This window comes from Salmo trutta, chromosome 25 (assembly GCF_901001165.1).
Source record: "Salmo trutta chromosome 25, fSalTru1.1, whole genome shotgun sequence".
Taxonomy (NCBI): Eukaryota; Metazoa; Chordata; class Actinopteri; order Salmoniformes; family Salmonidae; genus Salmo; species Salmo trutta.
This window is the reverse complement of record NC_042981.1, coordinates 16,273,618-16,284,302: the sequence shown is the minus strand read 5'-3', so window position 1 is coordinate 16,284,302 and position 10,685 is coordinate 16,273,618. Positions and strand designations below refer to the sequence as shown.

At 41.3% G+C, this 10,685-nt stretch overlaps 2 protein-coding genes across 2 annotated transcripts; one reads left to right on the top strand and one right to left on the bottom strand.

Annotated features, from left to right (window-relative positions):
* Nucleotides 1-769: 769 nt before the first annotated feature.
* On the top strand, nucleotides 770-2,863 carry clec14a (C-type lectin domain containing 14A). Its single transcript, XM_029713030.1, has one exon. The coding sequence runs from the start codon at nucleotides 917-919 to the stop codon at nucleotides 2,075-2,077; it is 1,161 nt and encodes a 386-aa protein (XP_029568890.1). The 5' UTR covers nucleotides 770-916; the 3' UTR covers nucleotides 2,078-2,863.
* A 3,922-nt stretch (nucleotides 2,864-6,785) lies between these two features.
* Nucleotides 6,786-8,945, bottom strand: LOC115162081 (somatostatin receptor type 1). Its single transcript, XM_029713031.1, has one exon. The coding sequence runs from the start codon at nucleotides 8,836-8,838 to the stop codon at nucleotides 7,732-7,734; it is 1,107 nt and encodes a 368-aa protein (XP_029568891.1). The 5' UTR covers nucleotides 8,839-8,945; the 3' UTR covers nucleotides 6,786-7,731.
* Nucleotides 8,946-10,685: the final 1,740 nt, after the last annotated feature.

Here is a 10,685-nt window from a genome sequence, read left to right as displayed (position 1 = left end):
CCTGTCTGAGATGTGCTGTGGACAAGGTCCTCTCCTGTCTGAGTTGTAGAAATGCACTCCACCTCAGCCTGTCTTCCTGCCATTTTCTGGCACTTCCCCAGGAAGCATATGCTTTTCTCTGACAAAGAAACACTGCCGCAGAACCTAAATAATAGTAATTTACTTAGTAGACAATGAATACTCTGTATATCCCAAGTGGGGTCCCCCCTGAATGCCTCACTAAGTCAAGTTGCTATACAATGACACAATGACTTTCTGAGTTTCGTGTTTTAGGGTTGATAAAAATCAAAGCACACATTGAGGGTCTATTCCCTGAGGGAATTAATCATACGTCTGCTTTTTATCATCACATCCTGATACCAGGACAGTATCAGCAGGCTGGCATATCCTCTCACAAGTTTCAAGTTGGATCTCAGCACCCATTTGTGACACTGGTTCTTTTCTTTATTTTGCAAGCCTTTTCTGTGAAGGAAAACTTCCTGCATCTCCCACAACAAAAAGTGAAGCTCGCCTGGTGATCTCATGGGGAAATATTATCAAAGAGCTAAATCATTTAAATTACTGGAGTTATTATGCTGATATGACCTAAAGTACATTAGTGTATTTTTCTCACATCTCATCTGCCAGGCCTTGAATCTTAGGCTGCTGTATACTTTTATGACAACGATAATTTGTTTAAAATTTGCTAATGTTTGGATGTGCCTCCACCCCCTCTGCAGGGGAAGTGGATGGCTGTATCAAGAACAAGCACAGGAAGTGTGCTTAGATTCTTGGGAGGACCTCTCAGGGTAAGCTAAGAAAGTAGCAGGAAAATTTGCATCGTCAGCCAGTCCATTACAGGGGAGGCTAGCAGGAGGACCATCATCAGTCTGACTGAGCACCACTGTCATCAGATCGATTGGTGCAAGCGGGGAGAATGGAGTACTACTGGATATGCCTGTGGAGCGTCTTGGGGCTGGGTCTGTGTGTTCCTGATGATGAACACTATACTCTTCATCTGATACCTCTCAACTTTGACAAAGCTTTAGAAGCCTGTCTGCCTGCCAGTTTCCTAACTAAAGTGGCCAGTATGGAGGAAGCCATGGAGATTTTGAAAGTCATCGCGAACATGCCATCCACAGAAGGTACATTTGAGTTTTGGGTGGGTTTGAGGAAAGAAAAGTTGGATTGTGTGAAAAATGACACACCTCTGAAAGGTTTTAAATGGACAGTGGATAGCAGCAGTGACACAAAACTGGATCAGTGGAAGTCTTTGCCCAAACCAACCTGCACGGTTATACACTGTGTATTTCTCTCCGGTGAGTTTAATGGAACTGAGATAGTGAACTGGGGGTTTGTTCCCAGTACCTGTAAGACAAATCGTCCATTCATTTGTAAACAACGTGATGGAAAGATGCCTTTCATGGACCAGTGTCTTACCCCACACATACCGGAGGCCCGGTCACTCAGGCCAGACCCAAATAATCCTCATAAACTGGATCTAGAATGTTCGTCTGGGCAATTGTTTAAACTGACTTGCTCTGCAATGACTCTGAAATGGAAACGTGATGATGGATCGGCTATAGATGGCATTTGTGCTTCGTGCAAAGCAGGTTATGTGAGAGATGGGTCTGGAAACTGTGTGGACAATGATGAATGCAGAGGTCAGCCCTGCAAAGGCCAGTGTGTCAACACTGAGGGTTTTTACCTCTGTAAATGCCGTGATAAAAATGGAAATCTTCAAGACGAGGGCTCAGTGTCATGCAATGAACTACCAGTAGCTACCTTTACTCCTGAAGGAAGTGACACCTATTTGGTCCAAGACCACACTCCCACTTCCAAGCCAACAATTCAGGAGGGGTCTATTGAGATAGTGGACAAGAGTGGAGAACAAGCCAAAATCTTCATACCTGTGCTGATAGCAGTAATGACCTTGGTCGTTCTGGTGGTCGTGGTGTTGGCTACTGTGAAGTGCTGTCTCAGGAGGCGATCGCAGAAGCTGGCCATGAAAACTACAGAGAAAATGGCAATAAAGAGGGCAGAGGCCTCGAAGGAAAAATACTCCATGGAAAACACAAATGAGAAGGAGGCAACTTAAGCAGAAGTGTGAACGGAGGTCACAGCAGACTCAGACAACCTGAAGATTTAAACTGACAATATATAAGACTTATTTCAGTTCATACTCATCACTACCTTACAGTAGTTGTCAATAAGCACTTGAATAAAATTTCTTCATAGAAAGGATTGACCACTACTTAGACAATACAATGTTAATTTTCACTGCAGTAGTGAAAATGAAAGCTTTGGATATTATTTTATTTTGAGGATTTGTATGTGGGCTCACATTTCTTCATAGTACTTGCTAGGCCTTTATGTTTATTTACTTACTTAACTTGTGTACTGGTGTATATACTGTATGTGGTTTGTGTGTATATATAAGGCATATGAAGATGAATTTGATGCTTCAGTATTTTGGAAGTTTCTAGTCCTGATATAAAGGATCAGAGTCTCTGCCCATGGCTTAAAATGTTGAGCCCATATTAATCTAGCTAGTTCTTTCTCAGATCAAAAGAAATACCCTATCTTGTCAATAGATCAACTGATTTTAAAAGCAATGATTTTATTATAATTGAAAATAAAGGTTGAATGAATTATGAGCAAACAGACACTGTGGGTAGGTTTATCTTCTAGCCTACAGAGGCCAGAGTAAATATGCACCAGAGGACTGCTGATAAGAGATGGCTTGGCTGCTCTATCTGGACCAGGATGTGGTCGTTTGCCAATGGTAAAAAAGTTTTCCTGTTGCTGTCTGCCTGAAAGATGTAAAAGCAAAAATCACTGCTGCTGTTTTAACTTGAACTTACACAATGAATAATGAATCATAGAGACTGAGCATGAATCTGAACTTAAACTCTGCATCAATCTCCTTTTACTCTTCAAGAAATCTGGAATAAATTAATCATAGGCAGCAGGGTTCAACACTTTTTTTTGTATGTGCTCACACCAGAGGTGGGACCATGTCACTATTATTCAAGTCACAAGCAAGTCTCAAGTCACAAGGTCTGAGTTTCAAATAGAATGGGTCAAGTCTCGAATCAAGTCCAAGTCATACATTTTAAGAGCAAGTCACAAGTTCAAGTCAAGTGAAAAGAATCGATACATGCAACTACAAATCGAGACCTTGGGACTATATGTTCTGATATTTTTGTCAAAAAGGAGTTAGTCAGATATAATACATCTTTAAATGGTTCTTCATACGTTTCTGAAATTAGAAGTACATTTTAAGTGAAAGAAATGAAAAACTAGATAGTTCTATCGGCATTAACCCATTAGAACTTGGCACTATAAAATTATATCTGCAATCCAATCACAAGCCTGAACAAATCCAGACGGACCAATCACAAGACATGTCTTTGCCATCTCACTCTAAGTATGGTTTAGGCCAGTGGTTCCCAACCTTTTTCACTTACTGTACCACCAACTGAATTTTGCTCTACCCGGAGTACCCCAGAAGTACTCCCTCATGTGTCTTTTACAAGTTGGCCTACTGTCTCATGAGTCTTCTCAAGTACCCCCTGTGGATAGACCAAGTACATACAGAGGTCCTAGTACCCCTGGTTGGGAAGCACTGGTCTAGGCTAATCTAGCCAGCAATAACAGCACACAAGGAACAAAAAAACACTGTCATAAATCTTAAAGTAATGATGTTGTCACATCATTGTTCAGCTATGACAGTGATTTGTCTGATGCTCATAACGCATTTCTTAATGTATTTGATGGTGTGTTCTGACTCTATCTTGATAAAAGTGTTAGTCTGTCATTTATGTATTCAAATAGCTACAATCTTCTTAAAAACTGAACATGTGTCAGAGAGAACCGTATGGTTGAACCCAGATGGACATTTGTACTTGAGGGACCTTTTAAGATGAGGACCTTAATGGGTTATGAAAGAAGAGTTCACTACCAAAAAGTTCTGAGATCTGGGCAGTGGCTTGTATTCATGGATGCCAAGTGAAGCCAGGCTTCCTCAAAAGTGGTTTCTTTTTTTCCTGGTCAATTTTATCTTTCGTCACTCTGTGCAGACCTGGCGCTAGAATGAATCAGTTGAACGGACATTTGATTTCCATAGGCAGGTCCATTTTGTCACTGGACCTCCAATGGTGTGTACACGCTTGCACGTGATTTTTTTAAATGGGTGCAATAGTAAAGACCACAGGGGGCTCATGAGTTTCAAGTTTGGGGAGGCTTACAATTCATCTTAAAATTTCTACCGATCTGCGTGCCAGTTATAAATATTTAACAGTTTAATTTCAATAATAACGCGTTTGTTTCTCAAAATCATTGTTACGTGGTTAATCATACAAATCTGAAGTAAAATTTTAAAAAATCTAAAAGTTACATTTCAACTATGGTGAGGGCACTAGTCTCTGCCATATGGACACACTGATACACTGTGATCCACTAGTGGCTAAAGAAATGAGAGCATATAACTCAGAGATAGTCTATAGGCCAATACAGCAGTAGGACCATTAACTTCCATCATCAACTAAGTAAAATACATAGGCCTAAAGCCAACAAATAAAAACAGTTGAAAGTATCCTGATAAATGCCGGTTCTTTCAATCACATGAATCTCTCTTCTCCGCCTATCTGCCTGCCTTTCTATCTGTCTTGGCTTGAGCTATTGCTAGTGAAGTTCAACATCTTATTAAATCTTCACAGGGTCCGCCCCAAAGCTGTGCCTAACGAACTTGTCACATTGTATCAATTAGCCCAGTGATTGCTTACCAGGGGTACTAGGAGAGACTAAACCCTCTTGCTTCGCCTCTTCCTCTCTGCTGAAACTATATCACTGGAGAAAGCATTAGAGCAAGCGAAACAGAGCCCCTCTATGCGTGCCCATGTAACTGATGCTGTCTGGACAGAAATAGGATGACATGCTGTCAGTGGCGATTTTAGCATGTAAATGTTGGTGGTGCAAACAAAAATAAAGTTTTTAGATGTATGCCAGCAAAGCCACTACACAATACTAAACAATAATTCCACTATAATGGTTACAGATGGTGCCTACAAACTATTAGGGCTTACATAAAGCTGTCCTTACCACTGCTACACCTGGCTATCAGCGGAGCCTTGCCTGGCAGCGAAACAGTTCATTCAACCTCATTTACTGCCTTTAAAAAAAAAGATAGCTGATACGCCTGACTTGCTAAACAAATGTGGTTTCTACTGACAACTGAGATGTACAAACTATGGCATAAGGGGAAGAGGAGGGGATAAGAGGCAATCCGTAATTTTGATTAAGACATTAATGAGCGAGCTAGGATGGACGTAGTCAGAATAACTACTTGTTCAGCGCTTTTCAAATGTATGGTGATAGAATTCAGAACATGGGCCGTTCTTACAGTATTCTCCCTGTACACCAAGTCAGAACCGTAAGATAAATAAAGGGTGCATAGAAGAAGACAATGAAAGCTCTTACAATATTTGATGATGACATTTCTCTAAAACTGGCTACATGTGCCCCACCAAGTTAGAACAGTAGGCTAATTATGAGGGGAAAAGGGACCACATTATTTAGGTAAGGCACATGGTCTACTAACAGTTTACTACACAACATTCTGTAGCTAAGAAAGTAATACTACCTTCCTGGCATATTACATCATTTATGCAGCAGCATACAAGACATTTTTGGACTTGTTGTGCTGTGCTCACTTGAACAGGAAGGTGGCGTTCTTGTGGGCTCTAGAAAGTTGGATGACCGTTCAAAATTATTTTCAGTATTTTCACAATTGGAGTTTGTTTTTTCAGAGTTTCCAGTTGTCTTGAACTCACTGAAGTCTGAGATTTCCCAGTTCCGAATTTCCAGTTTTATACTCGGCAGAAGTCATGCCGGATTAATAGCATGACCAATGTATTCAAACTTTTCTGGCCCATGGTGTTACCCCCTTTTTCGGGGGTAGTTACTATCTTGTCTCATCACTGCAATTCCCCTACGGACTCGGCGAAGGTCGAGAGCCAAGCCGCACTGCTTCTTGACACACCAAAGTCAACCGACTGGCCCACCACAAGGAGTCACTAGACTATGATGAGACAAGGACATCCCAGCCGGCCAAACCCTCCCCTAACCCGGACGACGCTGGGCCAATTGTGCACCGTCCCATGGGTCTCCCGGTCGCAGCCGGTTATGACACAGCCTGTGATCGAACTCGGGGCTGCAGTGGCACCTTAGCACTCACTCATTGTTGAATTTGTGATTTCCAACTTGTTGTGTAATGTTTATGTCAAATGGCTGATGAGCACCGTTACGTTTTATCTATAATTTCTATTCATTATTTCTCTTCATATGACAAGGATTGAAGGGATTTTCCAGTAGATTGTTGACTTGATGCATGATGATGATTGCTTGTCTCGCCTGCTAGCTAAGATGTTGAAAGTATGAAGTTGACATGATAAATCCAATCAAAGCTAAGGTAGATATGACATGATTTGACGTAATTTTATCTGTGGCCAATGACCTTGAGCCTTCTTGGATGGGCACTTCTAATGTAAGTCTATGGCAGCACCCAAGGAGCTTGAATTTTCGAGCTCTACCCATAGATTTTGCGGTGAGGTAGTGTCCCCATGAGTGACAGAATACTGAGCCAATCATGGCGCAACTAGAGAACATTACCAACCCCTACTCTCCATATTTTCCGCTGGCTGACCCACCACCACAGAAAGCACTGAGCTAGGCTGAAACACCTGCATTTTTGAGCTGCCTTACTCAAGAAAGCAAAAAAGAGACCATGTTTATATGCAGCTTTATTAACTCAACGTTTTTTTTAACATTGTTTGCAAACGGATATGTCACACCTATTAATGCCAAAATAACATGCAAAACTGAAAATATATATTTTTTCTTAACAGGTGGGGCTCAAAACAGAATGACTCCACTGGATAATATTAACTTAGGTAGGCTACTCTATTTTTGCCTAGCAATTTCTGGTCACTAATCTGGATGTGTGAGCCCATCTTTGCGCGCCAATCAAGATGCACAACCTTTTGGTTCTGAAGCATAGTTTAGAATGTTTTAGAAACAACCATTTGTTGCGATACTGTAGGCCTATCATGTTAGTGACCAGATCGAATAAGCAAAGGTATTGTTATAAAATTAAAATGGCCGGCTACATGTAGCCTATTAAAATATGTATGAAAAAATATACATATTTTCCCCATTCAGCTTTCGCACTTGCGACCCCCGAAAATCTTCTCACTGCGCTAGCTCATCTGACCTGTGCTGATTGACAGTGTGCTGATTGGTCCAATCAGAGAGAGTGCCGAGTGTGCGTTTCGAGTCAAGTCTCAAGTTATTTTATTTTCTATCAAGTCGAGTCTCAGGTGATCAAATGTGTGACTCAAGTCAGACTCGAGTCCAAGTCTTGTGACTCGAGTCCACACTCTGGTTCACACAGTGGAAATAGTATCTACACTGCACTGCATGCACACCAGCAGTTTCTGCTCTGCAGGCTACTTGTCATGATTGGAGGACTTTTACGCACAGTGCCACCTGAATCCATATTGCAATGATTCAAACAATAATAACACATTCTGATTAGCCAACCTTTTAATTCAGTTCATATAAATAGTTGCAAGTAAACAAAACGAATAAATACCGAAGTAATAGCCTAGTAGGCCTACTGAGCAAAACACTCAGCGGTCACATTTATGATTTTGTTCATATCGTTTCATCACTTTATGTCCATATGCTAGGTTACAGTGTCGTTGTCCTCGAAGTGCAGATTCCATTTCTATAAGTGCTGTCACATTCCATGTTGTCTGGTTGAAATTCATCCGCACTGTAACCACGACTTTTCAGAGCCGTGGCATAGTAATCTATTGGTTCCTCCGTCGCATTGTCCATCCACCGCAGGCACAAAATTCTTTGGAACGAACGTTTGAAATTGTCTGATAAAAATCCATACAGTATAGGGTTGGCGCAGCTGTTTGCGTACCCCAAAATCACTGCGAGTTGCATGAATGTCGCGTTATGGTGCTCCACAAAGACATTAACGAGCTGTACAATGTGAAAGGGCATCCAACAGATGACAAACACGGTCACCACCATCAACACCATCAGAGTGATCTTTCTCTCCGATTTCTTACGCTGCTGCCAGCCTGCCTTCATTGCCACCACTCTCATCTTGGCGATGATGAGGATGTAACACATACAGATAGCAATGACTGGGAACAGAAAGCCCATGAGAAAGGCATAAATCACAAACACAGCCATCCACTGGTTCACTGGCTCTGGCATCTGAATGTTGCAAGCGACCGAACCGTCCAAGTTCGGAACGGTCGTGGAAAATATAATAATGGGCAAAATGACCAGGATAGAAAACATCCAAACCCCAAAGTTGACTATTTTAGCTATTGTGGGCCTCCGGTACCGGGAGGCTTTGATGGGGTGCACAACCGCAATATATCGGTCTATGCTAAGTACAGTTAGGCAGTAAATACTCGTAAACATATTAATAGCATCAACACTTAGAACAAGTCGGCAGAGAAGGGAGCCGAAAGGCCAGTGATGGAGGAGTGAAGATGTCACCAAGAAGGGGACACTCAGCATAAGTAACTCGTCCGCGATGGCCAAATTCAGAATGTAAATATTTGTTGCCGTTTTCATTTTGGCATATCTGAAAATGACATAGATAACCATAGAGTTCCCGCACAGTCCGACCAAACAGACAACCGAGTAAATGAAGGAGATGAGGATAGCGCTGCCGTGAGACTCGTTGTACGTTCCGTTCCCAGACGAGTTGTTAATTAGGAAAACAACGTCCTCCAGTGTTAGATTCCTGATAGAGCTGTTGATGAGCATTTTGGCAGTTTTTTCTCCAAAAAAGTATGTCTTAAATAACCCTTCTCAAGCAGTACTGTCCAGAGAACCCATCTCTTCACGGCAGTTGATCGATGGAACAGCGCGCAGACGTTGCGTTTCAGGACCATGGATAGCTACGAATGCTGTAGTCATTTGAGGTACGCAACTTCAGACGTTGTAAAATGACGTTGCGGTGGGGACTAGCCTAGTTCCTAATCGATATACACCACTGTAATCTGAAATAGAAATGTCGTTGAACGTCAAAACACACATTCAATTTCAACTGATTGATTGGTAAATTGCTGCAGATCCTTGTCTTATGATGACGACGCACAATAGTTAAATGTTTCCACAAGTTTTCGTCGTATCAGCAATTTTACAATTAAATTAAAACACACAGTCAACACTATTGGACATTTGTGAGACTAATACGACTGCATAAATTGTGTTTGGACATATTGTGATATTTAACATCTTTAATTTAATAATCTTCCTTGGATTTTCATCTTAAAATGACAATCAAAAAGCATACCTGGCATGTGTAGGCAGCAGAGCACAAAGATCGTCTTTATTTTGAAATAAGTGAGCTGTCATACCAACTATAATTATTACAGACGACACAATCACAAATAATTTCCACATCAGGGGGGAATGTCACTGAGAATTTCAAATAAGTCCCAGTGTTATTTTTTAATTTATGTTTAATTAATAAAGTCAATCGTCATACTCAAATCACAGTATGGCCCCCTGGTACACCAACATATTAGAGATCCACTCTGGAGCCGGGGTCAGAACCTGATCCTGTAGTGCTGCATGCGCTTCATGTTTTTGATTAAAACCGACCTGGAAGACCAGGTGTGTTGAAATTAGTCAATCACTGAACTGATTAATTAGCTCAGTGGGTCAGGTATGGTGCCTAGCTGGTGCAAAATCGTGCAGTACTTGCGACACTCCCTGTTCTAGAGACTGACAATCTAAGTAAGTAAATACAGTTTCATGAGGAAAGCCACGTGCAATATCTGTGTTGACCAAGTTGGATAGGACAGCAGTTTCCGGGTCTTATGTGACAACTTGAGTTTAATCGATCAGAACTGACCAAATGACATTAGATTCTACACACTGGGCACAAACTGGCATGCTTTTTTTCACTGAACTTTTCATCTAAATCCAATGACATGGTTAAATTTTTGTTGATTTCACGTTGAATTCATGTTTAACTCAATCAAAATTAAATCAAAACGAGGAACTGAGGTCTGTGCCCAGTGGGCAGTAAACATACTAAATTAAACAGAAGTAGTGTTTGGTGGGCAATAACTAAAACATTTTAGATTTCTTCAGCTCAAGAGAGAAAGGCCTTTGGCGTAATTGTATAATTCTAAGGGCTCATATTGAAGTAAAATAAGCATGTTCCATTAGAATGCAACAAACAATGTTGGATTGGAAAACAGAAGAATCTCCTCAATAAGAAACACTGCATTCAGCCATATAATTTTTGCTAGAATTGTTTTGAGAGAATGATTGTCCTTGAAAAGCAACACACACACACACACACACACACACACACACACACACACACACACACACACACACACACACACACACACACACACACACACACACACACACACACACACACTCAGTATGTGAGTGGAACAGATGGTTGTGTTCACACTCCTATCTCCCTCCTGGATGCACGCCGGTTCATTTGGCAGGTGTTTTTCATACTCCATAGGCCTCCCACTCATCTCTCTAGCTCCTGTTTTATTAAGACTGACTCAGCTGATTTGGATGGGCAAGAAAGAAACCAGTTATTTCACTGGGAAAGAGCTCCAAAGCCAAAGAAATAC